The sequence below is a fragment of the Macrobrachium rosenbergii genome, chromosome 31, assembly GCF_040412425.1.
Source record: "Macrobrachium rosenbergii isolate ZJJX-2024 chromosome 31, ASM4041242v1, whole genome shotgun sequence".
In the NCBI taxonomy this organism is placed as follows: domain Eukaryota; kingdom Metazoa; phylum Arthropoda; class Malacostraca; order Decapoda; family Palaemonidae; genus Macrobrachium; species Macrobrachium rosenbergii.
In genome coordinates, this window is record NC_089771.1 from 19,094,145 (window position 1) to 19,114,169 (window position 20,025).

General features: G+C 38.2%; 1 protein-coding gene across 1 annotated transcript in view; it reads left to right on the top strand.

The window, feature by feature from the left end:
* LOC136855388 (proteasome adapter and scaffold protein ECM29) overlaps window positions 1-20,025 on the top strand; it is an 83,532-nt gene that overhangs the window by 38,937 nt on the left and 24,570 nt on the right. The window contains exons 9-14 of the mRNA XM_067132329.1: window positions 2,604-2,752; window positions 3,280-3,408; window positions 5,812-5,941; window positions 7,955-8,142; window positions 15,254-15,358; window positions 16,901-17,044. Coding sequence (XP_066988430.1) covers window positions 2,604-2,752; window positions 3,280-3,408; window positions 5,812-5,941; window positions 7,955-8,142; window positions 15,254-15,358; window positions 16,901-17,044 — 845 coding nt within the window. The remainder of the gene's footprint in view (window positions 1-2,603; window positions 2,753-3,279; window positions 3,409-5,811; window positions 5,942-7,954; window positions 8,143-15,253; window positions 15,359-16,900; window positions 17,045-20,025) is intronic.

A 20,025-nucleotide genomic window follows, 5' to 3' on the forward strand; every position in this document is an offset into this window, starting at 1 on the left:
TCTTCAGTGGTAGTTCGAAGAAGGAAGGTTTCTCATAGGAAAGTCTCTAAATCATCCGAGCCCGAGCCTAACTTTGTTCTCTGATGCATCGGATCTGGGTTGGGGAGCAGTTCTAGGACATTTGGAAGTTTCAGGAACGTGGTCTTTACAAGAGAGGAAGCTTCACATAAACCTGAAAGAGTTGAAGGCAATTCACCTGGTGCTTCAACATTTTGCTGCAATGACTCGTGATGCAGTGGTTGCGGTACAGAACTGCTCTAGCATATATCCGGGACCAGGGAGGCACACACTCCCTTAGAAGTGCAGTTGTTCTACGACTGAAGTCGGCTTGTCTCAGTTTGCCATAAATTGGGGACTGGTAGATTGGGAAAGGTATGATCTCTAGCCCAAGCAGCAGACAAAGTGTTTGGGATTGCTAAACATCAGAGCATAGGGATTATGTCTTGTATATCATCGAGTTAACAGTCCCAGGGTAAGAATGTTAGCTCCTTTCTTGACAGGAACTACCAGTTTGGCATTGGCAAGTCATCTTCTGGTATTTGCTGTCCTTGGAGAACCTCTTGCCTTATGTGTGCCTTTACCTTCACCTGCCTCAGCAGTGTCTGAAACAGCACTGGTCTCCAACCTCAGATTCCCTGATGCTATCAATACCTCATAACCGGGAAGTTAAGGACAACCTCACTTGGTGGATGAATGTTTTATTCCACGGGTTCAAACCTCCTGGTGGCACTGGAGAACTCCTTTCAGCACCTATGGGAAAATGTGTATCTACATGCCTTCCCCTATTCTCCCTGATATGTTGATTAATCAGCAGGGTATGGATCACTTCAGGATTACCTAGCCCACTCTTCCACATCAGCTCTGTCCTGAGGTTTCACAAGTCTGTGGAGTCTCTTTATGGGTTGAGACTAAACTGTAAGAGATTTTTTCTTAAGATCTGCTTGAAATGCCAAGGACAGTCAAGAAAACCTTGGCAGATATATGTAAGGGGAAGTGGGCCATCCTCTTTTTGGTTGGAGCTACTCTTCCACTAATCATAGACTACAATCTGCTCTGTCTCTGTGTTGAAGACTTATTGTTCTGTCTTAAAGCAGGTATTCTGGTTGAAGGGCATTGTCCTCTCTTGATAGTGCTTTCCATGCTCACAAGGAGTGTTAAGCAGTCTTGCCCGTTCTTCAAGGTCATGGCTCTAGTGTGAGATTTGAAGCTTCAGATAGAAACCTTACCCTCAAGACTGTTAGTTTGCTAGCCATATCATAGGTAGTGATGATAGGTGAGAGCATGGTCTGTCATATCAGATGTGGCATTCAGAAAGATGAGGTAAACTCGCCCCCTTTTTTTTTCTTTGCAACCAAAACAAAACCTGTCAGTTTTTGACCCCACATTTAGGTGTTTTCCTAAGCAACAATAGAGATCAGATGCTCTTATGCCCAGGACATGCTTACAGCCTTACTTGGACAGGACTTGGCAACCATCTTATGCCTGAATGTCAACACCTAATTGTTAGCACTGGCAGGTAGAAGACTTGGGTGTCCAAGAACACTTATATCCTTCTGGTTTCATGAGACAATCAAGGGGATATACCAGTCATCTGGCAGGGGGTTCGATGCTGTGCCCCATGTGAGAGCCATCAAAGTCTGGAGAATTGCATTGCCCCTCTTATTCAGGGGAAATTTCTCGGTGGCACAAGTACTAAGGGCTGAGTCTGGTGTAGACAGACCACCTTCAGTTTTACTTGAGAGCTGTCACTCACAAGTTCTTGAAGACTTCTGACTATCTGTGATGGATGCTCATTCTGTAAATATTCAAGTTCAAGGACAAAAAACTAAATGTGTTGGAGGGGTCTCTTCTCCTCCTTTTTTCTTTATGACCACAGACAGCCCATGTCTTATGTCGGTGAGCTTCACAATAAGGTACCTATTCTAAGGCAAAAAATTAAGGATATGATTCCCTTTGCTGTCTGTATAAAATGGTGAGGGCATTATTATTATTATTCAGTTCTGCTAGTGATAGTAATTCCTGTTGGTTTTGATGTTAATAATTGCCACTTACCAAACAGGATCTCTTGCCCATGGATGAGCGAGAGGGTTCCTTTGAAATTTTCATAGAGTTAGGTACCTTTAAGCAAACTCTGCATTAGACATTCCAGGGTGTATAGGAGATTGCAGGAGTCACCTTTCCCCTGTTCATGCACATGACTGGAAAGCTGGTAATTCAGGATGGTTAACACCAATCTCAAAATTCCCTGATCTCTTATTAAAGGAGTGTATCATCATTATAAAAGATGAAGGTTTTTTATATTTTGTTAGAACACAGCAATTCCTTTTTCATTAATTAATAGATATGGCCAGTGGCCAGAGGAAAAGTGAGGACATACAGCTGGGTGAGTGAGTGAGTCTTATGCTTTCCTTCCCTCTCACTTGCCCCTATAACTTCCTTGTTAACAAGCTACAATGCTAGAAATCAGCTTGGTGCCAAGAATACTTCAATATAAAAGCCTCAGGTATAGGTATCTAGAATATTTTATTTTTTTAACGCCTGTGTTTAACTTAAAGGTGAAGGTATATGAGGCATTTGACCAGAGTATTACATGAATATTTCAGGCCCCAATCCATTCATGAGGTACGTTGGTTTTGCGGAGTTAGCTGCCAATGCTTGGTCTGCTGTTGCATTGGAGTCTATTCTGAGAATTGTAGCTGTTGCTCCAGAAATATTTATCAAACATTACTCCCTCAAGGTGGACTGGATCAGGGTTAGTATATACATGAATATTATGGCAGTATATTTTTTTCTTCTTGCAATCTTTTGTAATGGAAACATGTAAAAGGTTAATATATACAGAATTTTGATTTATCATATGAATTAAATCCAGTAAATTATTCTCTCTCTCTCTCTCTCTCTCTCTCTCTCTCTCTCTCTCTCTCTCTCTCTCTCTCTCTCTCTCTCTCTCTCTCTCTCAAAATAGTTACACAAGTATCTCTAAAAATTTCTGACTTATTATATGAACTAGTACAAGAGAATTCTCTCTCTCTCTCTCTCTCTCTCTCTCTCAGATAGTTAAACAAGTATACAAGTTGAGGGTTTTACATATCACTAAAAATTTCTGATTTATTCTATGAGCTAATACAAGAGAATTATCTCTCTCTCTCTCTCTCTCTCTCTCTCTCTCTCTCTCTCTCTCTCTCTCTCTCTCTCTCTCTCTCTCTCTCTCTCTCTCTATAAAATAGTTACACAGGTTTAGAGTTTTATATATCACTAGAAATTAATGTTCTTGAACAGAAATTTGTCCTGCGTGGTGGATATTATGGTGAAGTTTCAGCCCATCTCTTTGGTGTCATTGCTGGCCAAATTCAGAATCAAGACGAGTTCGAGAAAATTATCTATTCTGTTGTCAACATGAAAAACCTTGTGAGTATTACTGTCATTTCATGTTTTTCTTTTCTTTTTAATTTTTCAAATGTCATTAGTATATTTTGTCAACCGTTACTAAAGATTAAGTGTAGACACAGTAGTATAAACACTTCATACAAGATGGCGATCAATTGTTGGTGTGAAGTGCAATTATCTTGTGCAAGGTGGTAACTGAATTATGATTTTCAACATTTATGTGTCACAGTTTATCTCAGTGATGGGAAAACCTCAAAGTTAGTTTCTGGATCTAATTCTGCCTAGTAAGTTTTATGCATTATAAAAGCTTTGGTGTTATGTACATAGACACTCAACTCCACATCTGAATGAAGTATAGCTTGAGCCATTAAGAATTGCATAGTGGTTGGTGTTGTCACAAGCTTCTTGAAGGCTGGCAATTGGTGTACCTTCTGGTATGTGATTAAGGTTTAAGTGTGTTTCATAAATTCATGCATTTCACTTTTCATCTACATCATTATTGATATTTTCTTTTTTTTTTATTCAGACCTAACTCTTATTCATTTGATATTAACTCTTTGCTACTTTGCAAACCCATTAATCATAAAATAACCTCTTAACTCTGAGAAATGCATATAGGTGCATGAAGCAAAGCATTACAAGGAACATCCCAATATGCTTGCCCACCTAGCCAACTCTTGGTCCTTGCAGTAACACCATTTTCATTCTTCTACGTATCTCTACTGAAAGGCTACAAGGACTGTGGAGTTGGTTGGAGCATGTGCATTAGAATCTTTCTGTGAAACCCTTTGTTTCTTGCACCTGAATGCATTCCACATAGTTAAAAGTTTATTTTATGATTAGTGGGTTTGAATGAAATGGATTTTATAGTGAAAACTTAGTGTTTGTTCTTTAAAATCACCTGTCAGCTGCTAGTATGCACAGTGTGGTTTGATCCCAGAGTTTCAGGCAGTGGTAAATCTCATTCTTTGTGTTTATACAAGAGCCTTACCATTTAGGATGAAGGTTATAGCTACATCTGCTGCTTGCAGTATGCATAGTGTTTTCAGTCCTGCTTATAATTTCTTTTTCTCCATTATTGCATTCCTCCAGCAACTAAGTTCATCACATTTTCATAGATGGAGAGGTAAACAGTTGTTGGTGGTAATTCTTTCGATAACAAAAATAAAATACTGCCAAGTGTCTAAGTAAATACAGTGTTCAGGAGAAAGTTTTGAGTCAGGTCCAAAATAAGGTGTAGGTCATCAGGGGTCCTTTGAGGGGAGGCTTGATTTTTTGTAAGCCAGTTTTGTTGGGTGGATGGTTTTGTTGTTGTTGCCCTTCTGAGCAATGATATACAGTAAACCCCCCCCCCCATATTAGCATTCTCACTATTCGCAGACTCACCAATTTGCAGGATTTTCTGTGGAACATCTATAAATTATTTGCAAAAAATTTGGCAAGTCACAGACTTTTTTGTCAAGAAGTAATCACTAATTAGTGTATTTTGATGTTACTTTCATGACTAAATATATTTTTTATGATAAAATGATATACTAATTTTCAGATATTATTAGGATTTATAATAATAATGATAATAATAATAATAATAATAATAATAATAATAATAATAATAATAATAATAATAATAATAATAATACTATAAGATTAAATAATACATAACTCAAAGAGAGAGAGAGAGAAACTGGTTTTCTCCCCATTCAGGACAGACCAGGGCCATTAAAGTGAAGATAGATGCTCAGAATTGATGCTACTGAAATATTAAAATTATATTAAAGTACTATTGAAATTATATTAATATAAGTGTATCAGGATAATAGTATAACCATTTTTAGAGGGTACATTTTATGATGAAATAATGATTTATAGTTGAATATAAGTTTACTGTACCTAATCAAAGTTCTTCTGTCCCAACCTCACCATTTTTTCACAGCTGTTTTTCCAGACTACACAAAAAGTGCGGCAATTGGCTGCCAGGAGCTGTGAGACATATGTGCTCCACTGCTGCCAGCAGACAATTTCTTTTGAATTGGTGATGAAGTGACACTTGAGGCATTTAAAAATACATGCGTTAGGGTTTTATGGAAAAAGTGATGTGTTGCTGCTAATAAAACATCTGATTGGTTTTATTAAGTAGTCATAACTGTTTTTTGGCAGTGTACCATGATACCAGTCATTACCCAAAACCAGTTCAGAACATCACCAATAGCATGGTGATGTTCTGGGTTTTCTAGATGCGTATTCAGTTCACAGTTAAACAGATAATGTGTTTCATGAGTACGGTTGTATTGATCCAAATAGTATTAAAAATTTTTTAGAATTTTTATAACTTTTCATTCTAGTAAATGAGGAATAACCAAGAGAAATAGGTCTTTTACATGAAAGCTAACGTTTTAATGCTAAACTTAAATTTTTCTCTTACAGCGTCTGGATAGTCAAGAAAGCTGCGTTTTAGCTATAGGACATAGTTATTCCTTTTATATCAACAAACTAAAGAAGAATGATATTATTTTAGAAGACTGGCCATCTTTTGAGACTGTAGTGAAAGATCTTGGTGAGTATTTGGAATATTTTTCTTGTCTTGGATGTGCATTATTTCATAGTTTTTGGTTAAACTGCAGGCTTTTTATGTAATACTTGTTTCTATTTTAGTTTTTTGAGAACTGTCCTGTACTTGATATAACGTCCAGTCGTTAAATTTAACTGTGGGTTTGGTTAGTATTTGAATGAGTAACCAACAGTTAATTGTGGGAAATATGTTTGCCATGCTGCTAGTCCCTACAGTTCTAAATATTTGAGGAAATATTGAGTTTGGTCATGTCTGTCCCCATTTTCCATGGAATCACGTAGCATGGTGCTAGCAGTTATCCATGAGAACAACTGGATGGTATCGGTTCACATGCAGGATTCATATTTTTATATACCAAAAAATCCTCAGTCATGCAAGTTCCTTTGAATTGTTTTGCAGGAAAGGTATTCCAGTTAAAGGCTTTGTTACAGCCTGTGTACAGTGCCCCAAGTATTTGTGAGGAATTTGGCACAAATAGGGAATGGTGTCATCTTGCTGGGGCACGAATTCTCTACTTAGGGGACTTGCAAATGTTGGCCAGCTCTTTTGATTGGGTTTTTATGGCCAAAGATATGTTCTTAATCTGGGTCAGTCACTGGGCGTTGTGATTAATTTTCAGACGTCTGACCTGACTGCCACTCAGTCACTGGGCATTATGATCAATTTTCAGACATCTGCCCTGACTCACACTCAGTCCATACTTTATCTTGGGATGAGGATAGGCTCTTGCAATTTTTACTAGACGTCCAATCTAGATGCTCACTACGGTGAGAAAATTAATGAACAAATTTTGGGTAGCACAGAATTGCAGAACGACTCATGTAGCTCCTTGGTGGTATGAGGAACGGTTTCCAGACCTTCTAGCTCTTTCAGTAGAACTCCCTCCAAACTTCTTTTGTTAAGGAAAGATCTACTCAGACAACCAAATTCCATGCAGTTTTACCAAAACCTCTGCATGCTGCTCTTAACTGCTTGGAGAATCTCAACCTTATCCACAGAGCGAGAGGATTTTATAAAGCATCTCAGCAGTCAATCCTGAAATCAAGAGTAGAGACAACATTGGCCGTATATTAGAGGTAGTGGTTTGTGTAAGGTTCCTGGTGTTGCTCATGAGATCCTTTTGTTTTCATAGATGTAGTAAGGGAGCTGCATGAAGGTACATGTGTTGTATAGTAGCATGCCATTATATCATTAGGTATTTATTTTAGGTGACTATCATTTTTTGGGCTTTCAGACCTAGGCACAGGGATCTTTTCTCGCTGCTTATATCCGTTCTGGCAGAAAGCGAATCAGTTTTCTCCAAATGGCTGCTCACATATGAGAGCCTTGTTCCCTGAATGGAATCCACCTTCACCTTCTGGCATCTGTAAGATCCAGGAAGAATTCCTGTTCATGTAAGAATGCTCTGGGTTTCATGTAAGAAGCTCTTTAACTCTTTTGACGGCGTGGACTTTGTCTAGCAACACTACTCACCATCCTATTTTTAATGTGGAAATCGGCTATCTTTAACAGTAGGTAAGGTTCATCCCAAATAACAAATTTTCATAATAAACTTATTTATTTGGATAATTTATTTGGATACTTACCGTCTGTTAAAGGAGAACTCTCCCAGCCTCCCCACAACTTAGTGGGCTGTCAAGGAGAATTCTGACAAGAGCTTAAACAGTCAGAACACACAGGGTGGAGAACAGGTAAACTAGACAGTCACCCTGGTCAGCCAAGCAATCTTTTTATTTAGAATGTCGACATGCATAGAGCTGAGGTATAGCTATCTTAAACAGTATGTAAGCATCCAAATAAGACATTTTATTATGAACCGTCATATTTTATAATTTAAAGTGTATACTGTACTGTATGTCATAAGAGTAATGTCTGTGTATTTGCTTGAATTTCAGAAATAAATGTTGGGCCACATAGTTTCAGGTTTTGATGTAAATATGAGAAACTAAGTTGTGATATAGCAATTGTACATAAGTAAGTAAGTTTACTTATTTTCAGTCACTCAACTTCTTGCTGAAAATTGCCCGCTGCAGAATTCTATTGTCATAGCTTTAGGCGAAATAGCTCGGCAAAGTCCTTTACCTCTGCCAGCTGATAACGAAGAGAAGGACACGCAGAAAGCAACGTTGCTTTCACTTATTAATGCGCTTGTCAAGATATTTGTAAATAAGAAGATTCCATCAAAGGTATGTGTGTACATGTATGTTTTCTTCCTTTTATCAGTGTAGCTTCTTTATACTTACAAATATTAAGCCGCAATTCATTTTACATTGGGAATAACTTATGCCCATGGGAAATTTTAACTGATAATTGCACTTGTTTGTGCCAGTATTTAAAAGGTATGTAGGGTGATAGTCACTACTGAACCTGAATTGAATAGGAACATACAGCAGGGTCAGAAAAAAGTTATATTTCTCTTGGTACTTGAATATATAAGCCCGTTACTGTATCTCAGCCCAAAGCCAGGTTTGAAACCTGGCCGGAGGAGCTGCACATATATTTCCGTTTGGGTGTAATTAATTTACATATACAGGTGTGTATTAGAAAAATTAGGATTGCAGTACATTTTGAATGTAATGTATGAACTTCCATGTCTTTTGTATGGTAACATATGATTTTTGAGGTGAAACTTAACTCCATCATTAGCTTTATCTGAGGCTACTTGGCGCAGATTCAACAATTGTTAAAACTGAAATAATTGTTAACGAACACTCCCAATAGTTACCTTAAGGCAGCAAATGTTTTGGTTGTCATTCTTCTCTGTCATCGAATACGGCCAGCTGTTTAGACAAGTACTGTAAAATTTGGGTTTGTTTTGTTGGTTAACAAATAGATTGTCTGGATTTTGGTCTGTGATTTGGCAATATGGATTCTTCTCAATCTTCCCTATCAAAATATATTGGCATTCTTCTTAATCTCCCTTATCAAAATCTGTTAGATTTTGTAAGGTAAGTGTTTGCAAGACCAAATCATCGAGAGGTGAATTGTGATTCAGACAACTCTCGTGATTATTGCAAGGATTGGTCTTTGGAAGGGGTAGAGAAGATGATAAATTGCTGAATTAGAAGAGAATGATGGACTTAAGAGAGACTAAACAGAACAATCTTGAATCTAGGTTTTCTTTAGAATTAACACCCGGTCAAGAAGATTGAGATAAGTATATAGTTTCTTCTCTAGTGGATATAGATCCTTCTACAGCCAAATGTCAGCTCAGGGTAGTAGGCTAGATTTAATGCAATTGGGTATTGACTTGGTTAAATCTTGAATTGAATTTTGTGTAACATTTTAAGTCTTTTGCATGGAAAGAATCCAGTGCATTGGCTGGGCAGTGTCCTCTCGTTCCTTTGGCCACTACACAGATGCAGCCTTCCCTGTCACCTTGGCACTCCTGCCAACAGGCCTGGTAGTCCTGGGGTTTCCAGATGACGACTAACATCCCAGTATGTTCAAGGACTGTGCCCTCTGTCTCATGCCTTTGCTCTTGGTCCTCCATGGACAGAGTTAGATCGTGGTCGCTTAAGGACAGTTATGGTAGGTCTGTATCTTCAGTAAGTCTAGATCTTGTGTTTGGCCCCGTTGTCCCACAGTTATTCTAGCGATTCATCCGAGCCAGGTAACCGATCACGATCCATAGTGAGTGCTGCCATTGTGCCTGCAGTCGTCACTAGCAGCCTGAGTCTGAAGCTAAGTTATAGGAGTAAGTATTCACACCAGTTCTCCCCGTTTATTGCCGGTGTTCCAAGTTTTGTTTTTGACAAGGCCACTGTTATGTCCATGTCCAGGCTTTTGAGCGCAGAACGTTGCTTAGGCTAAGCATGCCGTACTCACTTTTTGCCCGCAGTTACCGTCTCTGCAAGGCATCGAGTCCGTGTACAGTTCCGCATATGTCTTCAGTCTGTGCAAGGTGTCATCATGTCGCAAGGCGCAGGAGTTCACAGGCGCCAGCGAGCCCATACGCCGGCAGCAAGCCTCTTGGACGGTTAAGCCAGTGTAACCGCACAGCTGTTGCGAGTCCGCATACCGCATAAAGTTGTTTGCGAAGTCCAAGAGAAGCGGCTCATGCAGTCCACATGATTGTTTGTGAGAGCACGGTTGTCACCGAGTCTGCATGGCCAGCAGCAATTCCTTGTGGATGTCTGCATGTCCGCACAGTTGTCTGCAAGTCTGCACTGTTGTCTGCGAGTCTGCACGGCTGTCAGTGAGCCTGCACAGCTGTTACAGAATCCGCATGGTCTTTAGCGGGTCTGAGTCATCAATGCGTCCACATGAGGCTTCAACGAGTCCATGCAAGGCGTCAGTGAGTCCACTTAGAGAGCTTTTGACTTTCAAGTTTCTGCCAGATGGATTATCAGAACTTTAGTGCCTGGTCTTGTCAGGCCATCTGGTTTCGGGGCTACTTTTGTCCTTGAGGAAGAGGACTCATGTTGGCCTTGCTCTTCCTAACAGCATTCTCCTTTGCCTCCTTTTCCAGAAGAGGAGCATTTATTCTATCCCCTCAGTTGTAAGGAATGAGTTCAGTTGTTCTTAGACAGATATCCACAGTCCTTCCTTTAAGCTATCTGTTTCTGTACTTGGGAAACTTGACTCAGTGGCAAATGTTTGGCCAAAGAGTCTCCTTTTTGAAAGTCCTCTCTCTTGTCTCCCTTACTGTCTGCTAAAGACTATGGTCTATTGAGTGGGGGATTTTCCCCCCCCCCTCTTCTCCTGATCCAGCTGTCACGGTCCATGTTTTTCCAGCCAAGAGACGTGCAGTTGTGTCTGCTAAGCCACATTTTCTATTCAAGTGGCCGAGAATATGTATTACACTTCCCAAACGCCATTGAAGCTATGCCCTTTAGTGAATTGTATTGGACACTGTTAATTGTGTTTGAAGAAGTTTGGTGGACTTCCTCCTTGGGCCAGGGATCCTATGATAGGCCTTTAGGGGTTTTGTTTCCTTAACAAGGCTTTTTTGGATGTGATAAGTGAAATGGCTCATGTCACAGCTCATCCTTTTGGTAAGTAATAGACAACAAGCTATCCTTTTCTATAGCTGCAGGGACAGGGAAGGAGACACACAAGACCGAAATAGTACTTTTCTCCACCTTTCCCAGGCCACTTAAGGGAAGTCTCCTCCTCTTCCTCTTACTATAAACGCACTTTGGGCAATTCTACCTCTTTCCCCCAGTCTTCCTTCTGGGTTCAGGGTGGAAGAAGTATCCTTTTGGCAGCAAGGACCCAGATTCCATTCTGCCAAAGGGGGATGTGCATTATTCAAGATTCCTAAGTCTCATTAGAGCAGTGAGCCCTCTTGTGCTGGTGGGTGCAGGTTGGGCCACTTCACTCAAGTTTGGGAACACTTAGTTGTAGATGCCCTGGTAAAGGAAATATATTTGGAAGGTTATTGCATTCCTTTTAGGAATTAACTGCCTCTTCAACCAATGTTCAGCCTTTCAGTCCTACAGAGCAACCTAGAGAAGAGACAGGTGTAGGTCACAAAGTCTTTTCTCCATTAGAGAAGGCAGCAGTAGAGGAAGTACCTGCTACTTTGCTGGCCTTTTTACACAGGCTGTTCCTAGTGCCAGGCAATGGGAGGTCAGAGGACAGTCCAACACATATACAAGCTCAACCTCTGTGGCCAACTGCTTCCCTTTTTTCCATGGAGTCAACCTCCACAGTCTTTAAGTGCCATGGAGGAAGAGCATGGATGTTTACAGGGTGCATGAACAATGTGTACTCTCGTGTCCCTATTCACCAACTTTCAGGAAGTGCCTACTCTTTATCTTTGGGAAAAGACCTATCAATGTCAAGCTGTTCGTTTTAGGCCAAGTTCCACCTCCCAAGTTTTCACTTAGGTGCTATTCCCTTCATGAATGTCTTACTTATTGGGAGTAAAGTTACTTCTGTACCTGGATGACTGGATTATCTTTATGAAGTCTAGGGGGTTGGCCTGAGGGCAAGAGAGCTTGTATTGTATGCCTTCCCTATGTTTCCGCTGTTAAAATGGGCACTCTAGGATTGAGGACTATCGGGAGCTCCACCATGTTTCTAATCGTGCTTTGGTGTCCGAGGAGGCGTTGGTTCCCAGTCCTTCCACATATCAGTAGAGTTCCTAAGCATTACCTCCATAGACAAATCTGCTTCGTCAGGCGGGGACAGGGAAGCTTTACAGAAATATCGAAATGCTTCGTTTAACCACATGGAACTGTCGTTTAGCTCCTCAGCTCCAGAGACTTTTATCAGTCATCTAGGAACTCTCCTAATGACAAGAGGAAAGTCCACTAATTCCTTATTCAGTACTGCAGGAACTGTATAGATTATGGTGTAAGTCCAGGGGCAGTCCCTGTCTTCACAAAAATATTAACAATATTAACGTTGTATAAGGGACTGCACTTCATGAGAAATGCCAAAGCAATTTCTGTTTCCAACATCAAGGCTGTAAATGCTGCTGACTTAGGTGACACTGTTCAGGGTTTTCAGCTGGTTTGCTGAAGGTTCTGCTAAGCCAGTTTTATGGAACCTCGTCATTGGCTTGAGACTCTTTAGGGGGCCCTCCTTTCTACCCCGGAGGGAAGCTTCTCTCAAGGATCTTTCATAGAACACTCCTTCTGGTAGCCTTGGCGTCGGCCAAAATAGTGAGTGGGTTACATGCAATGTAATCATTAGTAGGGTGTTCACATACTGGAACAGAACTACCTTTTTTATTGCATCCTTTCATGCTAAGATGATGTCAAGACCAACGCTCCTCCAAGAGTTTTTTCTATTCCTGCTTTAGAGACTCTGACTCCTGAGGAAGATGAGCTTCTTTGGTGCCCTGTTAGGGCTTTAGGGGTTTAAACATCCCATCTTAACCTTTAAGGAAGCAGTGTAGGAACCCATTTTGAACTGTCAAGAATCCCTAGCTTCCTAGATCTTAGGTGCCAATGCTTTCTTTATTAATCCTTAATCCTGGAAGACAACATGCATTGTCTCCAGAGGATTGTCCACTTTTGAAGGTGAAACTGCACGATGTCAGAGCAAGAGGTACATAAATTATTTTTCATCAGCACCTCTCTAGATCAGTGGTTCTTAACCATTTCATTACCACGCCCCTGCTAAGAGTTGGTTCTTCCCTCCCAGATTTAAAGGAAAATAAAAAAAACAAGAGGAAAGAGATGGGGTTTTCAGGGATAGGGAGGGAGGTAAGTAATTACAAAACATGGTAAGCCCAACGAGTCTAACCTAAGTAGTAGACTATAGGAAACTACATTATAAGTCAATACTTTTGCATTTTTTCATAAACTTTTGAATATTAGTTCCTCACTCTTGTTAAGAGAATAATGAATATAATTAGAGAATTTTTAACTTTTTTCCCTAGGGCTCGTGCCTCCCCTGGAAATTGCTGATGCCCCTCGGGCAGCGCGCCCCCCAGGTTGAGAACCACTGCTTTAGACTGTCTAAGTCTTGGCAGCACAGTGGGGGTGTAACTCTGTGTTCATTTCTAACAACTCAAGGGCATATTTTTTATTTGTTAAGTTTTTGTTTTATAATTTTCCCTAATCTTTGTGCAATTTGTGTGTTTTTTTTACAAAGGATTTAGCAAAAGGCATTGTTTATTGGCATTGCCAAAGCAGGAAATTTCTCTAACTTGCCTTTTTGTATGTGAAAAATTAATATTACCAAATTCAATATGAAGGTTTCTTCACTAGGTTCAGATGCAGCAATGTCAGCATAGCAAGAATATGGATTGCTCTGTTTTACTCTGGTTTATCCTTCCAAAGAAGGTTGAATTTACTGCTGAGGAAAGTGAAATTTTTAAAAATTCTATCCAGTATATATTGTAAACGCAAATGTTGGAAACATATGTGAGAAATAAATAACTGGAATGCTGCACTTGCTTATAACTTATAGCCTTGAAAACACCAGAAGATGAAATGGTTTAAGCAGTTGCATTATGGACAAAGTTTAAAGCTCACATAGATGTGGCCAGTTTGTTGTCTACTGTCATGATTATCACCCAGTTTATTTTTAATCAGTCTTGGCTTAGATTAAGTTGAAGGAGTTAATCTATAGATCATAGAAGAGAAGTGACTATTGGAATTTTTACATAGCTTTTTCTGAAATATGTGGGTGCTTAAGAGGTAATGAATAATGAATAGAAAATAATTCCGGTCTCTGTGATATGAATTTTTAGAACAGAACAGTATGATGTGGGTAGTAACTTACCTTTATTGGTAAGGGTAACCTTCTATCTTTCTTCACAATTTGCACATCTTTCATTTTATTTAAGGTGCACTGCCTGGATGAGTGTTTTGTTAGCTGAGGTTTTTTCCTTAATAGGAAGATCTTTCACTAGAAGGTTTCTTATACAAATGCATGACAGTTATGTCATACATTGTTATTTAAAGAAGAGGATGATGTACCCAAGTTGATGGATGAAAATAGCAGTAGAGGTTAGCTTTGTACCCAACTCATGACCAAGTCCTCAGGGAGCTGGTTAGGATCCATGGGACCAGAGACTTGAAGAGCACAAAGGCAAAGGAAAGATCAGAATGGTTCTTAAACACCACATCCCTCATATTCATCATCAGTTCACTAATTGGTAGTGGTCATATCAAATGTGAAGAACAGAAGCATATCCAAGAGGAAGGATGAGGCGTTAGGTCTTAGTCATGTTGTCCTCTTCCAAATTGTTGGCAAACAGGGTGGTGACTTGACTAAGAACCTGCTTTAGGAAGTTGAAAGGGCTAGACACCATGCAAAACTGGTTGCAAGTGTTCCTCTCTGATGCAGAGTAAAGGAGGCTGGGGCATCCTTGGCAATTGCCTCCATGGTGTATGAAATGAGCTTTGGAGTAGCAGTCCTGGATCTGGTAAAATTTTATTAGTTGCTGTTGTAGCCAGACCATGAAATGAGAGTAATCCTGCTGGAACTGTGACCCTTAAGACAACATAAGGTCATTGTGTATGGCTACCAAGGGCTTGCCCAAAGGAAGGTCAAAGGTACTGTATCATATTTAGACTCTAGAGAGAGACACAATAAATCTTGAAAGTATCACAGACCAAGTTGATTTGTACAAAGGAAATAATGTTCTGGAGTCTGTACAAATCCTCTGCAGGTTTCTCATTTAAATGTTTTACTAATACTACTATTATCTCTGGTGCAATTGAATCAAGTCCTTTTCAAATGCTGGGCATGCTACAAGGTTCCTAAATCCAGAATGTCTAAATGAAAAACACTAATGATTTTGCAAGGCACTTCATGTTTCGTATGTATTCATTAATTTGTGTAGGAGAATTTTATCCTAAATAATCAGCGTTCCTTTTATTGGTATTTCAGATTCGAGAGCAAGCCATATCTACCACAGGTTTCTTGTGTGTTGGACAGGAAAAGTTTTCACACAGACAAAAAATTATTGATTCGTTTTTAACTCTCGCAAAAGAGGTAAGTTATTCATATTCTGTAATAGATAGTCCCATTTTGATATGACAAGTAACTTTAAGTTCCATCATCAAAATTTCCCAGTTCGTGTGTACAGATGCCCTTTGTCCTAGGGTGGGGTTATGTTCGAATAAACCTAGCATAAGTTGAAAATATTGTATGTCTGATATGAATATGGTATGCTAACATATAAGTTGGCTTCTAAAATTTTAAGTTTTAATTCAGACTAGATAAGTTGATCCCAAAATTAAGCAGTATTTGTACAGCAAATAAAATTTACCAAGCAAACTATGTCAGATTAATGCTTTCATCACTGGTTGTGCATTACTACAGTATTCAGCATTGTAAATATGAGGAGTTGTTAAGCCTTTCAAATAGAATATATGTAGCCTTCTTTTAGTATTATGCAGGTTCTTGTACAGACATGAATCATGGTACAACAATGAAACTATATTTTAGACAATTTTCTTAGTTTGAGATTAAAGCTATATAAGAAAAATATTAGGTGTAAGATGGCAAAATAGAACAAATGATGACATAAGGACATTACAAAGGTTCTGTATATAGTATATGAGATAATGATGAACTGGAGATGGGGCTAGCATGGGGATCTACTTTGCACCACCTCTAGGAGAATAGGAATAGTATGTGCTGTGGGTGCCAGAAGAGTTGGACAACCCATACCTGCTTTGATGAGAATGACGAGAAGGGAGATTGGAGATGGGAGTAGATTTGTTGAAGTGAAAACTCAGAATGTCTAAAAGGTCCTTTGTGTTTTGCAACATTGGAGGCAGTGGCAATTATGACAGACTTAATCTAGAATACTGTATACCAAGATTAGGGTTGTTTTAGATATATTAGATGCATCAAGATTGGGGTTGTTTAGAACTATTAGCAAAGATGTTGAATTTTTTTAGTTTTTAATGTGCTTTTATCACATTTGTATTATAATTCATTTTTTGGAAATAATTTCATGACAATTATCCCTGTGTTATTTTGTGCAAGAAATGGGAAATAAGGATGAAACTCATGAAAACCATGAGGATATTGAAAGTACATAGAATTCAGTATAATTGTAGTGTAACCTTGTAAAGCTACTGTTTGGTGTTTTTCCTCCCTTTTCAGTTAATCCTTTGAGATTCTGATGAAGTCAAATGGCTCAGTATAAATTTCATCCCTTTAGTTTTGATGACATAAGTTGACTGATAGAAAATGGAAAAAATAAACCCTGAATATTTTGTGTCTACATTACCTTTTTTTCCCTTACAAATGCAATAATCACTGGAAAGGAATTTATTGCAAAGAAAATTTTCAATTAAGGACAAATTCAACATTTCATGACTAATTTTTGCAGTTTTACCTTTTCAAAGATACCAAAATTAGTAAAATTATTTGGTTTCAGGGACACCAAAACCAATACTGTATTCAGTCATGAATAACAAATTTACAGCAAATAGGAGGTTTTGTGGACTCCAAAAATCTCAAAGGATTAAAGACATTTAATCTTGTTCTATGATTAAAATAAGGTGGAATTTATCTTTACAGACAAATGAAATTGAAGTTCATTTTGCTGTTGGTGAGTCCTTAGCTGACTGTGCATTAGGTACTGAGTCACCTTCAGGAAGGAACCTGTGGATTGATAAGGATCCTTTTAAAGATACTAAGAATGAAGAGGAAGTAATGGAACAGGTTAATTCGTGAAAGAGCTTTCAAAGATGCAAACATCCATGTTCATTTTTGAAAAATTTAAGTAAGTGCAAAATTGAACATTTTGCCAGAATTTCAACTATGGTGGCAGCATATGAGATAAATTCATGGGTCTGCTGTTTGGCAAAGTTCAGAATCCTACTTTCTGAGCAACAATTTATACTTTACCGCTCAGGTGTTGGTTAAAGTGCACCTGGAATCAGTAAGAAATATACTATAACTTTTAAAACCATATTCTTTTGATTTTTAACCAATTTACAAAAATTTGTCTTTGTAAATATGAGAGGTTTACATATTTTCAGTAGCTTGATAGCAGCAAGCAGCAAGATCAGCTGATGGAAAACTATGGAAGTGAAAATAAACTCAGTTGTTGGTTGTTAAAATGCCCTTGAAATTTCAACAAAAAATACAGTAGTTCTCTCAAAAGTATTTTTAATACTTATAGCAAAATTACAAGAAAATATGTCTGTATAAGTGTGAGAGAGAGAGAGGTATGCATATTTTCAATAGCAGTAAGCAGTGAGAAAAGCTGACAGAAAACCATGGAAATAAAACGACTCGGTTGTTTGTTGTTGAAATGCACCAAAAATCAATATAAAAAGAAGAAAGTAAATCTTTTAGTATTATTTTCTTCAGTACCAGTAGCTGTGCATACTCGTTTTCAGTAGGAATTAGGTTTGTTGGGAGGAGGGTCATCAACTGATGAATGAGAATAAGCTCTTTGATAATGTAATCTTGCAAAAATGGATCTCACGTGATATGTGGGACATATCAAGGGTATTTGTACTATATTGCCACTTTTTCAAGGAAAGATTGAAGTTTTTTGTTTGTTTTAAGTATTACATGTATAAAGATCAGATTTTCCTGATGGCAAACATTATTACCATACATTGCTGTATGCTGTTGGCCAACTACATGCTGGATGCATGAGCTAAATCTGTTGAACTTGTGAACAAGCTCTTGGAATGGAACTTGTTCTTATGTAGAGACCTAACTATACATTAAGAGCTAACTATGCATTAAACATCTTTTTATTACTTGGACAAAAGAGATTGCAACTTTACGTGGTGCATAGTTAGGCCACGCTTAGATTATGCTGTTCAATTCTGGTCACCATCTCTGCTGAAGAATGCATATAGATAAGAAGCAGTACAGGCAAGAGCAACAAAACCAAGATTTTTATTCAGGCACCTTGGATGTCAAAGGAGGCAAGAATGCCTCAGTTTGTACTCTCAGGAAGAGTGGTGATTAAGAGGTCAGTTAATAGGAGTTTTCGGAATTCTCAAAAGTAGAGATAACATGGACCATAAGAATCTGTTTACCCTAAGAAGTAATCAAACTAGATCCAACATATGGACACTGGAATTAAAAGATATTTATTTAGCTTTTAAGGTCTCCTTTAATGGAGTAGTAAACCCCTGAGGCATCTCCACCTTGTAACTACATCTCTTCCCCTATGGGCCATGCTGGTTTATATTTGAGGATTAATCCTAATATCTTCAATTTGAAAAGGAAATGTAGTTATATTACTATTATACTTCCCTTTATCTTGGTGATGTACATTTGGATAAATCATTGCAGTACAGGTTGACCATCACTGATACAGCATCCTTGTGGCCTGCCGGGCACTGGAATAGTGATTTTCGTGGATTACAGATTGATTAGGTTAGAATACACTTAAACCAACAGTTAACCACCTCAGCCTACCTCTAAAATACCATGTAAATCAGTAAAAGTTGGTTGTTAAGGGAGAAAGAAATAAATGAAAATCAAGTGAAATTTTAATGAAGCACAAGAAAAATAAATGGTACAAGTAATTCTGTTGACTTACACAAGAAAGTTTATCACTGCTGCTTCCAAGGTGAAGAGCTGGAATATGCAGCTGAGCACATTTACATGTTAGGTTAAGGGATGTTAGGATTCCCATTTTCTTCATCTTGGATATTTTATATATTTATATATTTTATTCTATTTTCATATATATTTTTATTGTATTTTCTCATTTTTTATTTTTACAACCTGAAAGATAAACACAATTGTGTGCCTAGTGCATGTACAAATGCACAAACTCATTCTCTGGTGTTGAAGAACTTGCTACAGCTTGTTTTGGTTTGTGTTATGTTTATAATTTTTTTTATTTATATTTTACCCTACTCTCATTTATATTTTTACTGTTTTTGCAGCCCAAAAGGGTAGGTACTTATGCACAAACTCATTCGCTGGCATTGAAGAACTTTCTACAGCTTCTGTTTCGTGATGTTATGCTTATGATTTTTTAATTTATATTTTATGGTATCTCATGTATATTTTTACTGTATTTGCTAATTTTTTTTACAACCCAAAAAATAAACACAATCATGTGCATAGGGAATGCACATACACACAAGTAGCAGCAGGTTGATGCGGTGACCTGGAAAATTTGAAATTGTGCTAGCAAAAATTAGTCCCGGATTAGTGATGGAACCAGATTAACGATTGCCGGATTAGTGGTTGTTAACCTGTACTTAGTATTTATTAGCTTCATAGTAGATGGATAGCACACCTACTATTCCTTTTGTAACTTCTAGTTTAACTTGGATAGAAGCAAGGTTTTTGTTTTCATAGCTGTTATATCTTCTGAAATTATTGTGCTTTAGCTAACTTTTTAGTCTTGATTAATTTTCCATCACATATGATGTACTTTTTTCCAAAAACATACATCTAGAAATCACAGTGCATCTAATACCCTGATGATGAAGTTTCGGAAGGCCTAGAATTTGGTCTTTATTAGTGTCGGACAAACACCTAAACATCACTGTTTGCGGAATGAAATATACTTGCTTTTGAATTATTAGGTAATTACAAATCAAAATAATACTAAAATATTAAAACAGATTTCCATAATTAAGAAGCACATCTTTCATTGGCCTTAAGTTGTTTCCCAACGCTGTGACTTATCTCGTAATCGAAACATCTTGTTTTTT